The 18,321-nt window shown below is 47.2% G+C and overlaps 1 protein-coding gene across 1 annotated transcript in view; it reads right to left on the reverse strand.

Annotated features, from left to right (window-relative positions):
• The window catches only part of LYRM1 (LYR motif containing 1), a 36,270-nt gene that overhangs the window by 11,789 nt on the left and 6,160 nt on the right, over window positions 1-18,321 (reverse strand). The window contains exon 2 of the mRNA XM_040356849.1: window positions 13,649-13,826. Within this exon, the coding sequence (XP_040212783.1) occupies window positions 13,649-13,807 (159 nt within the window). The 5' untranslated portion in view covers window positions 13,808-13,826. The remainder of the gene's footprint in view (window positions 1-13,648; window positions 13,827-18,321) is intronic.

Consider the following 18,321-nt stretch of genomic DNA (forward strand, 5'->3'; position numbering starts at 1 on the left):
AGAAGCACAGTGTCTCCAGAATATGAGGAAGCAGGGGCAGGGGCATGGGCAGGGGACATCAGGAGCGCGGAGCTCCCCTGGCTGAATGTGATCTCAGCTAATTCAGCCATCTGTCTGTCTGTGGACGAAGCTGGGGATGTGGTAAACAGCAGTGGTGCTTCATCAGGGGAACCAGGCAAGGTAAGATGGTGAGGCCCTAGGCCCTGGTCAGAGCATGGGGAGGGGGTCCCAATTTGTGACTGTGAAGAGAAGGGGTCTCTATGTACTTCAGCCTGGATGGACATTATATTGCCAGGGCCATGAGTGTCAGTCTCTGGGTCTAGGCCTCCGCCTGTCAGCGCTACTTTGCCACCCAGCGCCATCACACTTAGGGGGGCCTGATGCAAGGGAGAGCCACCTCCTCCTCCAGCTGTATGGCCAGGCTGTATCTGTCCCCAGGGCGATTGTGCCCCTGTCTGCAGAGTGTCCCGCTCCGCGTCTCCCCCTCCCCTCCTCACCTCCTCCGCTCGATCCTCCGGCCTGTCCCGGGAGCCGCCACGTGTAGTGTCTCCCCTGCCCGGCGCCATCTTAGGCTGGGGAGATTGCTGCTGGGCCTGAGAGCGCGTCTTGCGGGAATGCTGTGAGGGTCGGCGCTGATTAAATTTGTTGCCGGCGGTCCTCCGCTGCATGGTCCGAGTCCCAGTAGTGGGGTGTGCTGGCCAGGGTCCGATCCGCCCGCTCAGGTGCTGATTATAGCTTGAAGGGCCGCGGCTGTGCGGAGCTCGATCAGCTCATGACCGTCCTCGGCGCCGCGCACATGCGCGATGTAATGATTTTTACATCAAATTAAACTTTATTCGAGAATAAAAAACAAGATGGTGGTTACAGGAGGTCATTCACTCTTTTCCACATCTTATCTCCAAATAAGTTTAAGCACAAAGAAAAAGAAGTAGAACAGGAGATATTGAGGCGCAGAACATCAATACACCAAAAATAAGATATATAGATAAAGAAAATATTGCGTCATTACAAAATATATCTTGCTGAAAAAGAAATACTCAATACAAAATGAAAGGAAGGGTCCAACATACAAATCTATAGATGAAGAATAGTATTGTACATGGTCTTAAAAAGATACAGCAATATAGAACAGAAACCTTTAAACATTTTTCAGCACAGCATGAAAATCAAACAATTAATCTATGTTCATGCCGTGTCGAAAAAAAAAAACACATGTCTTTTGATGAGGTGTGTATAATATATTGATGTATCTTTGGAGGAACTTTTACAATATTGGTTTGAGACAAAGGTGTATACATTTATGAAACTTATATTGTTTCTTTATTGCATATAATTTGCCATCCGCACATGCATCCTTAAAAAAGCAGACCTTGTTCCAGGAAACATGTTAGATCAGGGGTGGGCAATTATTTTTTCGATGGGGCCACATGAGAAACTAAAAATATTTTGGAGGGCCGGGCCAAAAGGCTAAACTCAATACTGCATAAAATCAATTGTATTTCTTTATAAAAAGCAGTAAATATCATTGTTGGAAAACTGGTACGAGTACATGTTATAGACATGGCACAGGAGGGGGACAGAGGCTGGGGACATGGCACAGGAGGGGGACAGAGGCTGGGGACATGGCACAGGAGGGGGACAGAGGCTGGGGACATGACACAGGAGGGGGACAGAGGCTGGGGACATGGCACAGGAGGGGGACAGAGGCTGGGGACATGGCACAGGAGGGGGGCAGAGGCTGGGGACATGACACAGGAGGGGGACATGACACAGGAGGGGGACAGACGCTGGGGACATGACACAGGAGGGCGACAGACGCTGGGGACATGACACAGGAGGGCGACAGAGGCTGGGGACATGACACAGGAGGGGGACAGAGGCTGGGGACATGACACAGGAGGGGGACAGAGGCTGGGGACATGACACAGGAGGGGGACAGAGGCTGGGGACATGACACAGGAGGGGGACAGAGGCTGGGGACATGACACAGGAGGGGGACAGAGGCTGGGGACATGACACAGGAGGGGGACAGAGGCTGGGGACATGACACAGGAGGGGGACAGAGGCTGGGGACATGACACAGGAGGGGGACAGAGGCTGGGGACATGGCACAGGAGGGGGGCAGAGGCTGGGGACATGGCACAGGAGGGGGGCAGAGGCTGGGGACATGACACAGGAGGGGGACATGACACAGGAGGGGGACAGACGCTGGGGACATGACACAGGAGGGCGACAGACGCTGGGGACATGACACAGGAGGGGGACAGAGGCTGGGGACATGACACAGGAGGGGGACAGAGGCTGGGGACATGACACAGGAGGGGGACAGAGGCTGGGGACATGACACAGGAGGGGGACAGAGGCTGGGGACATGACACAGGAGGGGGACAGAGGCTGGGGACATGACACAGGAGGGGGACAGAGGCTGGGGACATGACACAGGAGGGGGACAGAGGCTGGGGACATGACACAGGAGGGGGACAGAGGCTGGGGACATGACACAGGAGGGGGACAGACGCTGGGGACATGACACAGGAGGGGGACAGAGGCTGGGGACAGGCAGCCACTGTTAAATCAATAACAATTGATTAAACAGTGGCTGCATGTGATGGCACAGTGGCTGCGTGTGATGGCACAGTGGTTGCGTTTGATGGGCACAGTGGCGACAATTGATGGCACAGTGGCTGCGTGTGATGGGCACAGTGGCAACAATTGATGGCACAGTGACTGCGTGTGTTGGCACAGTGGCTGCGTGTGTTGGCACAGTGGCTGCATGTGATGGCACAGTGGCTGCATGTGATGGCACAGTGGCTGCATGTGATGGCACAGTGGCTGCATGTGATGGCACAGTGGCTGCATGTGATGGGCACAGTGGCTGCGTGTGATTGGCACAGTGGCTGCATGTGATGGCACAGTGGCTGCATGTGATGGCACAGTGGCTGCATGTGATGGCACAGTGGCTGCATGTGATGGGCACAGTGGCTGCATGTGATGGGCACAGTGGCTGCATGTGATGGGCACAGTGGCTGCATGTGATGGGCACAGTGGCTGCGTGTGATGGGCACAGTGGCTGCGTGTGATTGGCACAATGGCTGCGTGTGATGGGCACAGTGGCTGCGTGTGATTGGCACAATGGCTGCGTGTGATTGGCACAATGGCTGCGTGTGATGGGCACAGTGGCTGCATGTGATTGGCACAGTGGCTGTGTTTGGGAACAGTGGCAACAATTGATTGCACAGTGGCTGCGTGTGATTGGCACAGTGGCTGCGTTTGATGGGAACAGTGGCTGCGTTTGATGGGAACAGTGGCTGCGTTTGATGGGAACAGTGGCTGCGTGTGATTGGCACAGTGGCTGCGTGTGATTGGCACAGTGGCTGCGTTTGATGGGCACAGTGGCTGCGTGTGATGGGCACAGTGGCTGCGTGTGATGGGCACAGTGGCTGCGTTTGATGGGAACAGTGGCTGCGTTTGATGGGAACAGTGGCTGCGTTTGATTGGCACAGTGGCTGCGTGTGATTGGCACAGTGGCTGCGTGTGATGGGCACAGTGGCTGCGTTTGATGGGCACAGTGGCTGCGTGTGATGGGCACAGTGGCTGCGTGTGATGGGCACAGTGGCTGCGTGTGATTGGCACAGTGGCTGCGTGTGATTGGCACAGTGGCTGCGTGTGATTGGCACAGTGGCTGCGTGTGATTGGCACAGTGGCTGCGTGTGATTGGCACAGTGGCTGCGTGTGATGGGCAGAGTGGCTGCGTGTGATGGGCAGAGTGGCTGCGTGTGATGGGCAGAGTGGCTGCGTTTGATGGGCAGAGTGGCTGCGTGTGATGGGCACAGTGGCTGCATGTGATGGCACAGTGGCTGCGTGTGATGGCACAGTGGTTGCGTTTGATGGGCACAGTGGCGACAATTGATGGCACAGTGGCTGCGTGTGATGGGCACAGTGGCAACAATTGATGGCACAGTGACTGCGTGTGTTGGCACAGTGGCTGCGTGTGTTGGCACAGTGGCTGCATGTGATGGCACAGTGGCTGCATGTGATGGCAAAGTGGCTGCATGTGATTGGCACAGTGGCTGCATGTGATGGCACAGTGGCTGCATGTGATGGGCACAATGGCTGCGTGTGATGGGCACAGTGGCTGCGTGTGATGGGCACAGTGGCTGCGTGTGATGGGCACAGTGGCTGCGTGTGATGGGCACAGTGGCTGCGTGTGATGGGCACAGTGGCTGCATGTGATTGGCACAGTGGCTGTGTTTGGGAACAGTGGCAACAATTGATTGCACAGTGGCTGCGTGTGATGGGAACAGTGGCTGCGTGTGATTGGCACAGTGGCTGCGTGTGATTGGCACAGTGGCTGCGTGTGATTGGCACAGTGGCTGCGTGTGATTGGCACAGTGGCTGCGTGTGATTGGCACAGTGGCTGCGTTTGATGGACAGAGTGGCTGCGTGTGATGGGCAGAGTGGCTGCGTGTGATGGGCAGAGTGGCTGCGTGTGATGGGCAGAGTGGCTGCGTGTGATGGGCACAGTGGCTGCGTGTGATTGGCACAGTGGCTGCGTGTGATTGGCACAGTGGCTGCGTGTGATTGGCACAGTGGCTGCATGTGATTGGCACAGTGGCTGCATGTGATTGGCACAGTGGCTGCATGTGATTGGCACAGTGGCTGCATGTGATGGCACAGTGGCTGCGTGTGATTGGCACAGTGGCTGCATGTGATGGCACAGTGGCTGCATGTGATGGGCACAGTGGCTGCGTGTGATTGGCACAATGGCTGCGTGTGATTGGCACAATGGCTGCGTGTGATGGGCACAGTGGCTGCGTGTGATGGGCACAGTGGCTGCATGTGATTGGCACAGTGGCTGTGTTTGGGAACAGTGGCAACAATTGATTGCACAGTGGCTGCGTGTGATGGGAACAGTGGCTGCGTGTGATTGGCACAGTGGCTGCGTGTGATTGGCACAGTGGCTGCGTGTGATTGGCACAGTGGCTGCGTGTGATTGGCACAGTGGCTGCGTGTGATTGGCACAGTGGCTGCGTGTGATGGACAGAGTGGCTGCGTGTGATGGGCAGAGTGGCTGCGTGTGATTGGCACAGTGGCTGCGTGTGATTGGCACAGTGGCTGCATGTGATTGGCACAGTGGCTGCATGTGATTGGCACAGTGGCTGCATGTGATTGGCACAGTGGCTGCATGTGATTGGCACAGTGGCTGTGTTTGGGAACAGTGGCTGCGTGTGATTGGCACAGTGGCTGCATGTGATTGGCACAGTGGCTGCATGTGATTGGCACAGTGGCTGCATGTGATTGGCACAGTGGCTGTGTTTGGGAACAGTGGCTGCGTGTGATTGGCACAGTGGCGACAATTTATGGTGGCACAGTGGCTGCGTGTGTTGGCACAAGTGGCTGCGTGTGTTGGCACAAGTGGCTGCGTGTGACCCCTCCCGGCCCTGCCTACTGTTATCACCGCGGCGGGGAACATTAGACAGCGTTCGTTTGAACAGCTGTTTTCCCCGCTGCGCATAGACACTCCCCCTTGGACGGATCTGTCCAATCGCGAGCAAGGGGGAGTGTCTATGTGACTCCCCCTTGCTCGCGATTGGACAGATCCGTCCAAGGGGAGTGTCTATGCCATAGACACTCCCCCTTGGACGGATCTGTCCAATCGCGAGCAAGGGGGAGTGTCTATGTGACTCCCCCTTGCTCGCGATTGGACAGATCCGTCCAAGGGGGAGTGTCTATGCGCGGCGGGGAAAACAGCTGTTCAAGCGAACGCTGTCTAATGTTCCCCGCCGCGGTGATTAACATAGCAGCGGCGGCGGTTTCGGCGGCGGGGGTGGGCCGGATTAAAAGGTCCGCCGGGCCGTATACGGCCCGCGGGCCGTAGTTTGCCCAGGTCTGTGTTAGATGATCGATGTGTAAACACCCGTCTAAGTTAGTTATATGGAATGAGGATATTGATGTTTGGGGGAATAATAAAAAAAAAAAAAAAAAAAAAAAAAAAAAAAGTGGCGACACAAGCTTACATGTAGGTGAAAATTGAAAAAAAAAAAAAAAAAAAAGTTTACTACCACTTTAAAGCGTTTGTTAACCCCTCAAAAAAATAATGGAGCCTGCTCCTTTAACCACTTGCTGCCCGCCTTATGCAAAAAGACGTCGGCAAAGTGGTTTCAACATCCTGAGTGGACGTCATATGACGTCCTCAGGATATTGAGCTGCTGCACGCCCCCGCTCCACATCACGGCGATCGTTGTTGCAAGGTGTCAGTCTGACACCCCGCAACACCGATCTAGGTAAAGAGTCTGACGGAGACTCTTTACCACGTGATCAGCCGTGTCCAATCACGGCTGATCACAATGTAAACAGGTAAAGCCGGAAGAGGAGCGCCGATCGGCTGCTCCTCTGACAGGGGGGGGGGGGGGTTGTGCTGATCGATTATCAGCACAGCCCCCCCCAGGATGCCCACACTGGACCACCAGGGATGCCACTAGACCACCAGGGATGCAAAACACAGGTATGCCACCCTACACCACCAGGGATGACAATGACAGAAATAATTGATGCCAATCAGTGCCCGCAATGGATGGCAATCAGTGGGCATCACTGATTGGCAGGCATCAATGGGCATCACTGATTGGCAGGCATTGTTTAGCACTGATTGGCATCCATTAGTACAACACATACGTTAGTGCCACCTATCCGTGCCCATCTGCGCCGCCTATCCGTGCCCATCTGCGCCGCCTATCCGTGCCCATCTGCGCCGCCTATCCGTGCCCATCCGCGCCGCATATTAGTGCCCATTAGTGAAGGAGAAAACTTACTTATTTACAATGTTTTATAACAGAAACAAACAAAAAAAAATTTCTTCAAAAATTTTCGGTCATTTTTTTTATTTTTTTTGAAGAAAATAAAAATCCCAGAGGTGATCAAATACCACCAAAAGAAAGCTCTATTTGTGGGTACAGAGTGATAAAAATTTAGTTTTGGTACAGTGTAGCATGACCGCGCAATTGTCATTCAAAGTGCAACAGCACTGAAAGCTAAAAATGTATCTGGGCGGGAAGGTGTATAGGTGCCCTGTATGGAAGTGGTCAAAGCATGTTATATGACACAGTGCTTGCTGATCCTGACAGTTTCTCCCCACCCCTCTGTAAACTGACCACGGTGTATCATAACTGCTAAGACCAGACACCCTGGTCAGTTTATGTGCCTCCGTATTTGTAGCTGCTGACTTTTAATATGTTTAGTAGGAACACCGCTTTTAAACAACCACTTTAAGCTAAACTCCGATGTCATGGGAGGCTGGTCCCCTGAAACCCTCCACATTCATCAAAACCAAGGGCTTTGCTTAAAATAGCTCCTTGTTCTTAAAGCGTATGTATGATTTAAAATCATACATTACATTTTCACATTGCAATCTGAAGATCACCCACACATTTACTTCCTTAAAAATTGTGTGACACACAATTTCTATGCCCTGTGGATAGGTAGGCACTGCTGTGTCACACATTTCCTAGAGCCTACAGTGGTGCTGAGGGGAGGAGTTTCAGGAGGCAGAGCCAGTGCAAGAATCACTGCTTGCAGGTAGCAAGGTACTATGGGACACATAGGGGTTGATTTACTAACGGGAACTGCACTTTGCATTACAAGTGCACTCGCTGTAGATCTGAGGGGTAGATCTGAAATGAGGGAAAGCTCTGCTAATTTTATTATCAATTTATCAATTTTATGATCACAGTACACACTTTTCCCAAGTGGTTATATCATGACATACACATCGTGCATAAACGGAGGGAAAAAAACGTTCCTGTAACATAAATGTGACGCCAAAATGAAACACCTGAACGTTTCCAAAGTTGCATTCTAAACTGGTCAAACAGTGCCACCCAGTGGTCAAATAATGCACAGCACAAACTTAACCGCAGACAGGAAAAGATACAGAATTAGCTAAACAGATAACTCATGCTATAGATGAGATGGTTTACAACATCTTGTGGAAATCATCTTATCTTTAATATACTGAAATACATGCATCACAAATTAGAGGATTACCAACAATGATTACAAATGGCTGCGCTGCTATCAATCTATCCAATAAAAAGCAGAAAAGCCACGGAAAGAGCGACACGGGATCCCGCCCACGGGAATTCAGGGCTCAGGTAAGTAAAACGGGGGGCTGGACACTGCACAGCTTTTTTTTACCTTAATACATAGGATGCATTAAAGCGGAGTCCCGGCAAAAAAAAAAAAAGTCAGCATCTACAAATACTGCAGCTGTTGACTTTTAATATTAGGACACTTATCTGTCCAGGGCGCCCGTGATGTCCTCACTCGAAGCCGATCTGTCCCTCGGCTCTCAGGTGGAGGCGCCGCCATGTTCAAGAAGGGAATCGGGAAGTGAAGCCATGCGGCTTCTCTTCCCTGTTCCCTACTGTGCATGCACGAGTCACGCTGCGTGATCCCACTGGTCCCCGCTGTCTTCTGGGACATGTGTGTCTCCCAGAAGACAGCGTGGGGGACGATGTAGGCGCCGGATGTGACGTAGGTCATCGCAGTGATCTATGCCTGGAAGTGGGAGCAAATACCTGGTTTACACAGGCATCTGCTCCCTCCTCCCCCTGAAAGGTGCCAAATGTGACACCAGAGGGGGGAATGGGGAGCATTCCGGAGAGTGGAAGTTCCATTTTTGGGTGGAACTCCATTTTAACCACTTAAGGATCGGCTCACGTACATATACGTTATCACTTAAAAAAATGAATATCTCAGTAACGGCAGCAGCTGCTGCCACAACCGAGATATTCATCTTTAACGTGACTGGTCCTGTAAAACGATAACGGTGGTCTCTGCTGCGGATTCGCAGTGAGATTGGCGGCAGGAGAGGGGGCCCCCCCCTGCCCCTCTACCGAGCCGTCGGCAGCGGTGATTGGGTCCTTCACGCTGCTTTGCTGGGATACAAGTGAGGGCAAGATGGCCCCCACCTGTCTCTATAGCATAGCAGGGCTGGAAGCGACGTGAAAATGTCACTTCCGCCCATGCTTCTTAAAAGGCAAATTTTTCTGTTATTTTTTTCAAACAACAATTTTTTTTTATTTTTATTGCATTTTAGTCTAAATATGAGATCTGAGGTATTTTTGATCCCAGATCTCATATTTAAGAGGACCTGTCATGTTTTTTTCTATTACAAGGGCGGACGCAATTTTGAAGCATGACATGTTGGGTATCATTTTACTCAGCGTAACATTATCTTTCACAATATAAAAAGAAAAAACTGGGCTAACTTTACTGTTGTGTTATTTTTTAATAAAAAAATAAAAAACTAATTTCCAAAAAAAAAGTGCGTTGGAAATACGACCGCCATTTTATTCTCTAGGGTGTTAGAAAAAAATATATGTTTGGGGGTTCCAAGTAATTTTCTAGCAAAAAAAAATGTTTTAAAACTTGTAAAAACAGACTCTGAAAAACATGCAAGGTCCTTAAGTGGTTAAGGTGAAAAAACACGAACATCCTTTTTAATGTAACAAAAGCAATTCACATATAGGTGTCCTTTTATGAAAGTGAGATCAGCGGTGATCCCGATTCTCACCGCTGATCTCAGGTCATACACAGTTTATGAAGCGGAGAACATGTTCTCCACTGATTACCTTAGCACAGTGAGAATCTGTAAGGCCCCTTTCAGACTGGGGCGGGAGCCGCGGTGGTGGTATAACACCGCTAAAAATAGCAGGGCTATACCGCCAGGATTGCCGCGGGAATCAGCCGCTAGCAGTGCGGTATTAACCCCCGCTAGCGGCCGATAAAGGGTTAATAGCACCCGCAATGCGCCTCTATAGAGGCGTATTGCCACGGTTTCGCATTGTCTTCAATGGGAAGGAGCGGTGAAGGAGCGGTATACATGCCGCTCCTCTCACCGCTCCAAAGATGCTGCTGACAGGAGATTTTTTTGTCTCCCGCCAGCGCATCGCCTCAGTGTGAAAGCCCTCGGGCTTTCACATTGAGTCTGCAGTGAAGGAGTTTTTCAGGCGGGATAGCAGCGCTATTTTTAGCGCTGTGCCGCCTGAAAAACTCCTCAATGTGAAAGGGGCCTAATTGACTGTCACAGAAACGGACAGTTTATGAAGGTGTGATCTCAGCACCTCACTGGCGATCTGTGACAGAATTCTCACTTTCTGATTCACCATCTCAGAGGTGGAGAATCAGAGAGAGAAGCGCGAAGCTGGCTGAGTATTGTGGAGGAAGAAGGAAGTTTTGACTTCCATGCTTTACACACAAGCAGCCATACAGTCAGAACACATCTTCCCAACTTATTACACACCCCAAAATGAGCAGGTTAGGAATGTATAGTGTATATATACACAATCATCATCATCTATTATATATATTAAAATTAAGACTGGTTTTGTAGATTTTCAGACAAGAGTTTAATTTATTATTATGAATGACACAATCCCTCGTCATAGGCAGGGAGCTTGATACAAGCTACCTGGGCCTGCTGTCACTTATGTTGGCCATATAGGAATTAATTTCTCCTTTGAAATGTGTTGTTTTAAGAATGTTTGTTCAATTTTCTAATAGTTACTAGAGTCAAAGTGACGGTCTTTTTCCATCAGTGTCGAAGAAAAATTTGAAGGAGCAGAATGGAAAACTCTTCTTAATCCAACAAGTTTTTGGACAGTATATGTGGTTTTCATTCAGAAATGACATTCATTTTAAAATTGAATGTTAAAAGCAAGTGAAATTTTTGAACGACATTTGTCTATTAAATCGAATGTACAAAGAATTTCCATACGAATATTTTTGCCAAAAAATTGATACTCATGTGGCCACTGTCCAGCATACATTTTAGCAGCAGCAGCAGGTTTTTGTTTATCAATCATAATGATGGAAAAAGTACTGTATTTGCCGGCGTACAAGACGACCCCCTAATTTTCTAGCTAAAATGTTGGTTTTGGGATATACTCGCCGTAAAAGACGACCCCCTTCCTACTAGTCTGTCTGGAAGCTGAGGGGGTAGCCAGAACAACTGCTGACAAGAAAAAACGCTGACAGGAACATGCTTTATTCAGCCTTTTCAAATCTCACTGTGCCCATTACATGCCTCACTGTGCCCATTACATGCCTCACTGTGCCCATTACATGCCTCACTGTGCCATAACTTTAGTCCTGTACTGCGGGCGTCCATTATTCAAAAGTCGCGCCTCCTTCTCATGCTGTTCTGTGATAGGCGCCTGTGTTCCGCCTATCACTGAGGTACTCTCGTCTGAAGCCGAGGATGAGAAGACATCCGTGATAGGTGGAACACCAAACAGAGGCTCTGCTGGAAAACCAAGTGTTCTGCCTATCACGGAACACCACGAGGAGAAGGCGCAGCTTTTGAATAATGGATGCCCGAGGTCTGGTACCGGCATATAAGATGACCCCCGGGTTTTGAGGCAAGTTTAAGCCCAAAAGGTCGTCTTATACGCCGGAAAATACGGTAATACTAAAATATATAATATACATACATAAACATATACACAGAAGTTGTACATATACACAGAAGTTGTACATATAGAGTATTTTAACTGGGAGTCAGACAAGTGATATGAAGGGTGGAGGGGCGATATAAACCTTTTATATTAAAGTAGTACGAAAAACACGTTTTTCATAGATAGAAATCATTTTAAATATAATGCACAATACTGGTAAACTTTTTCATTAAAATGCCTTATATTACCTCAAATCTTCCAGCTTCTCTGGGTTCAGATGCTGATCTTCCCTGCACAGGGCCCTTAAAGTGATTGTAAATTGATTTTTTTTTCCCCAACAACAAACAAGTCATACTTGACTGCTCTGTGTAATGGTTTTGCACAGAGCAGCCCCACCAGTGCTTCTGGTGTCCCCCAACTTCTGAGTGCCCCATTGCAAGAAAAAAAAGTAAACTGACTCAATACAGTACTCCGGTAACCTCATGTCTCCGTTCCTTCTACTCCTTCCCACCAGGCTTGCAACAGCTGCATGTATTTTCGTGATGGCCTGCATATAGGTTCTCACAGGTTGATCCCTTTCTTAGTTCCCGCACTTTCCCCCACATGGTCCTCGATTCAAGAGACCCACAAAGCTCCTCCAGCCGACCTCTTACGCCATCTTCAGCTGCGACACTGGATAACTTCGCTCCGGCATCATGACACCTTCCCGACCAAAAGACTGCCTTCAAACATATCTGTCTGCACTGTTCAGGTGCCCCGGGCACCATTTCTGCCATTTACTCCTCACTGCATGCCAACAGCACCTCAACCATCATTTCAGATATGCTAAAATGGGAACGAGACCTGTCTCACATTGACCTCGCAGACTGGAGTAAAGCCTGGTCTAGCATAGTCAAATGTTCCTTTAACACAGCCACGGTTGAGGCTGCCTACAAGGTCCTCCGCCGATACTGGGTTTCAGCCCACATTGCCAAGTCAAACCTATCCCATGATGATAGATCGGGTGTGGTCAGCGAGGAGTTGAAATACACATTTGGTGGTCCCCGCCTCATGGGATTTGGTCAAGGGTCTTCGGGCTCATGTCTACCCTTTTTAATGTACACTTTCATAAGGACCCTAAACTTGCATTTCACCATTGCCCAATCCCAGGCCTCTTCTCTTACCAGCAAAAACTAGCTACCTGTTAATCATGGCTAAGTGCACAATAGCGAGGACCTGGGGGGGGGGGGGGGGCTGTATCCTTTTCAGATGTGAAGAGTACCTTGACAACTTATGATCCACGAAAAAATGCTCAGTATCCTCCACGACAACCATGCCAGATTTCTCAGGATATGGGCCCCGCGGTGGTCCTATGCATTTCCAGCTTTACACCCAATCAGCCTATGCCTTCCAAACTAGCATAACCATGGCCCCATCTTAGGGGAACTTCCTTTCTCCACCTCTTCTTCGCCTATTCTCCTACCTACCTCTTCCTTCCCTTTCCCTATTCTCTATTTCTGGGCCTCTAGCCCTTCACTTTGTCCCTCCCTCCTTTTTTTGTTGTGTTCACTTCGGTGTCCTGTGCTTAGTTTATTTTTGCTTACTCAGTTATTGCAGACAGGTCCGCTCCCCTGTCCACCTTAGCCCCTGAGTCTGTAGGCTCGGGCATCTCGTGTTGGCCCCTGGTCCCGGGCCTGAGGGTCACTGTTGGTTTATAGTTTAAATCCTAGAACACATTTTTACTCATGCGAAAATCTGTATTATGTTCCCGTTTTTATATCCCCTGCATGGGAATCTGGTTTTCTTTTGCATGTCAAAAAAAAGAAGATCGTACCAGAAAAACAAAAAACTTCTGTCTTTAGAATCACTCAATTCCTTCTCCTGCCCAGGACTACATGTACCATGATGCATTGCATTCCCACACATTCACAAGTTCTCAGGCACTTACTGACAAGTATGGGTAGTGTACTGAGCTGTATGTGTGCTGCACTGCATTTCCTGATATGTAAACAAATAATGCATTCTGTATGCAGGACAACTAAATCGGCTGACCAACTAATCGATAATGAAAATGGTTGACAACTTTTCTCATAATCGATCATGTTGATTGTTGTTTCAGCCCTAGTATGAGATCCACATGCAAACTATCAACAGGCCCGAATATTGTCACATAGTGTAAGTAACCTTTCCAATCCAAAGTGTAGGATACATACGTTTTTATTTTTGTGAAACAAGTGCCTGGCTTCTTCAACTATATACTGTTTTTCTTTGATAGTATCTTCCTCCAGTGCAGACGCAGACTTCCATTTTCTTGCTATCCTGAAAATCTTGCGATACAGACCAAGAACTTGCTGACGTGTATTTGCAGTCATCTTAGCAAGCCATGTATAACTGCAAAGAGATGAACATAAAAATGTATTACATTGAACACAGCCTAATTGCATCAAAATCTTTCAGAATTTTCTTCTACACTTATCCTTAAATTCCTTCCTACCAGCAGGCATCAAAATGTGATTATTGTTATTATACAGAAAACCCTCTGATCTTGGGTGTGTCCCGTTTCTAAAGGCTTGACTTTGGAACCAAGCCCACCTATTGTCCCTATTAAGTAATCTTACTGTCCTAATAAGCCATGGAAAAATCCTGGATATAGTCTGTCAACACAATAATGTAATGCAGCAGGCATAGGATGCAACTGGTCTATAGCAATGATCAGTTCTTTGGAGATTTCTATAGACCACATCCCGAGGGTCACTCTCATCACCATACCAGCATAAAAATACTAGATGCTTATGATCCAGCTCCCAACACTATTTATTATTTAAGCCCCAGACCATTTTGCTGGTCAAAGACCAAACCACTTTTTGTGATTCGGCACGGTGTCACTTTATCTGACAACAAAATTTACGTCCTTTTTCCCCCCACAAAATAGAGGTCTCTTTTGGTGGTATTTGATCACCTCTGCGGTTTTTATTTTTGTTGCGCTATAAACAAAGAGTGATGCCGCGTACACACACGACCATTTTCGGGTTGTAAAAAATGAAGTTTTTTTTTTAATGTCATTAAAAACTATCGTGTGTGGGCTCCAGAGCATTTTTCACGATGTAAAAAAATGGCCATTAAAAATTTAGAACATGCTCAAATGTTTCACAACGTTTTTAACGTAGTAAAAAAATGGTCGTGTGTGGGCTTTAACGTCGTGAAAAAAACATGCATGCTCAGAAGTTATGAGACGGGAGCCCTCGTTCTGGTAAAATTAGCATTCGTAATGGAGTTAGCATATTCATCACGCTGTGAGGCTCCATTCACACCTTGGCGACAAAACGCCCGACGCTCGTGCCGCTGGAGGGGAGAATTGCCATTGATGTCTATGAGATGGTTCACATGTCATAAATGCCGTACGCCTGCCGCCTGAAAACAAGTCCCGGACCCTTTTTTTCAGGCGGCATTGGCGTTCGGCCATAGACATCAATGGCAATTCTTTGTGAAGAAAAAAAAAGTAACCTAATCGCGGCAAAATACGCTGCGTACGCGGCGTTACAATGTGAATGGGGGCTAACAGACTGAAAAGCGCGAATCGTCTTTTACTAACACAAAATCAGCAAAAGCAGCCCCAAGGGTAGCGCCATCCGAATGGAACTTTCCCTTTATAGTGCCTTTGTACGTCACCACACTTTGCTAAAGGATTTTTTTTCCCACGATCATGTGTAGGCAAGGCCGTTTTAACGATCGGGTTGAAAAAAAAAACGTCGTTTTTTCTAGACCATTAAAAACTTCATTTTTTACAACCCGAAAAACGGTCGTGTGTACGCAGCATGACAATTTAGAAAAAAAATAAAAAAGCAATATTTTTTACTATAATATCAAAAATTGTTAATATGCAAGTACAGTGCTACCTAATGTGAAAAAGGTACCAGATGTGATATTAAACAGCGCTCAAAAATTAATACGTGAAAAATAATAAAACAACATATATAATATTAGTACAGTGACACAGTGAAAAATGTGTGAATAATCCACCCTCTAAGTGAGATAATATATACGTGTCCAAAATATGTGCAAAAATTGCACCAAAAATAACAGGTTGGCAAAAAAGTCCATTAACTGACTAGGTGAACATAAATAAAGTTCATAAGTGGAAAACAGAAGAAATTCCTTCACAATCTTCAGTGAGTGCTTTCACCACACCACAGTGACTACGTGCTTCCACCACCAGAAATGCAAACTCACCACAACAAATGGCCTGACACTCTCGTGTTTAGGCACACAGGCTTTTTAACTGACCCACTCAGTTTAATTGATGGAGCTCCTTCTTAGTAGAGTGGAGCATTCAGTTAAAAGGATGAAGATCCGATGCAAACAGAAAACTCCAAGATGACAGCCATATGAAATGAAGAGAGAGAGCACAATAGTGTGATATTGTAACACAACTTTTAATAACACACTAGAAATCTCCCAAAAGTTGCACTCACAAACATAACTCTTGTCAAAAGTGAATGAATCCAAAAGTAACACGGTGTACACACAAACGAAAATATTTTCCTCAGGTGAACTAGTGGTCACAGCGGACCAACGAATAGCCCAAGTTATTACTCACAGCCCTTATGCAGGTAGTACTGGAGCTGCTGCTCAGGTAATTAAGCTGGTAGCAAAAGATAGACCATTCCACGTCCAAACTAGCAGGTTAAGGTAGTGGTTGTGACTTTAGCAATCACACCCCGACATGTTTCATCAACTGATTTATTCATGGGGTAAACCCCCCATGCGTATAAATCAATGCGAATAACAAGCGCATCTAGACAATAGAAATAGGATAACAATAGAGGCTGCGCATACAGTTACAGGGGGGGGGGGGATTTATTTTTTAATCGCCATTTATTTTTTCCACAAAGTTAAAAAAAAAAGAACATTGTTGGATTTACTCAGAGGCAAGCTGGAGCGAAAGGACACGTTCTTCAGGAACAGTATTCCACCAGTTAACAGGCTAAATCACATTGAGGTGAGCAGTTTTATTTTTGCCAAGACTTTTCCACCCAAAACCATATTACAAATAAATAAGACACAGGTAAAAAATGTTTTTTTTTTTTTTTTTATTAATAAACTTTGCATGAAACATTTCAGTATACAGCAGTATTTTTTTTAACTCAAGAATAAAAAAAAATATTTTACACATTGAATCAGTGCAATCTGCATCTCCTCCTGTAGCTCTGGAGGGACCTGTTCAATATATGGTACAAATGTCAACAATGTTGTCAATATCCCTAGCTGACAAGTGTTTTGAGCCACCTCTCCTCCTAGATTGAGGAGAGGAGGGCTACTTCTCCATCTCCCACATCATCATCATCTCAGCTATCAGTGAAGTAAGAGACCCTATAGTTAGGAACTCCTGCATTAGCACAGATGGTCTTGTTTATCACGGTCCTGTCAGGTGTCTGTGCTGCAAATTCAAAAAGAAAAAAAAAAAATTCTTTAAAAGTTAGTTTGCTTAAAATATACACAGATTACAGCTACTGAATGATCCTAGCTTACCTTCTCATCTCAAGAATTCGTTTTAAGTCCTTAGCATACATGTAGTGAGTGAACGTCTTTGCGGCTTAACCACTCCTCACACTTTGTTTTTTTTTAAAGTGCTCGTCTACTGCAAGCTATATTGTCCAGGACACCTGCTCAGTCATTTGGGAATTACTGAAGGGTGTGCTCTTCAAGAAACCAACAGCAGAAGAATATTCCAAGATAGCCGATTTGTTCTCAGAGCACTTCCATTATCCCAATTGCAAGGGAGCGATATTTGGGAAACCTATCTGCATAATTAAGCCAGTAGCAGTAGAGTGTAAAACGTTTCTCATTTGTGTTTGAGTCACCAGGGCTTGAGTCACCTTTTTGCACCTGATCTTCCGGACTTTGGGGACCTGGTACCAAACTTGGCACAAAAGTAGCCCCACTCTTCCTCTACAAGTGTGCAAAGTTTGTTGTCCGGAGGAACCTACGGCCGGGGAGCACCGTTTTTTCAAAGCCGGGCACCTCTTCCATAGACTCCCATGTTAAACGGTAATTTCTCTGGTGACCAGGTACTGGCTGTTCGTAGGTCCCCTGGACGAAGGACTTGGCGCACATGTAGCCCCATTTCTCCTCTACAAGTATGCAAAGTTTGTTGATTGGGAGGACCTACAGGTGGGGGAGCACCGATTTTTCACATCTGGGTACCCCTTCCATAGACTCCCATGATAAATAAAAGTAATCCTGAACTGGTTCACAAGGGACATTATTCCGTATAGGTACTCACCACCTAGCGTTTAGCTTATCTTTTCCCTCCACATAGGGCGGGAAGTAGGCCTGCCGTCCTGGAAGGTTCGTAGAAATACCGTTACCGGTAAGTCTAACGTAGGTTTTCTCCTATCACCTTCCAGGACGGCACCTGAGAGGATAATCGAGTAACCAACAGGCCTACTTTCGGGTGGGATCCTTGCCTGCAAGGTCTTTCTGCTAAATGTCAGAATCTGACTTTATTTCACCACCTAAACTCACTAGTGTGTGATGAAGGTAACCTAGCTGGATCCTGTAATTGACCTGCAGGTCTGCTCCACCTATGCCCTTGTCTCCTCTTTGGATGCAAGGTCTAGGTGGCACATGCTCTTAAAGAAAATAATTCTGAGAGCCTGAGTATTTTTTAAGATAGAAAGGTTGGCTGTGCCAAAATTCTAGCCATCATGGTCGATAATGTCTGCAACTGCTGCATAGGACCATCAAAAGTTTAATCAGAGATTTGTTCTGTGAAACAAGGAACTACTTTGATCAACCAAGGAAAAAAAAACATCTGGTTTTAAGCCACTAGCCTATTCAGGAGAGTGGTTTAGAAAGAAAAAAGGTCTCCTGATGGACAATCCTT

Source organism: Rana temporaria, chromosome 6 (genome assembly GCF_905171775.1).
Source record: "Rana temporaria chromosome 6, aRanTem1.1, whole genome shotgun sequence".
NCBI classification, from domain to species: Eukaryota; Metazoa; Chordata; class Amphibia; order Anura; family Ranidae; genus Rana; species Rana temporaria.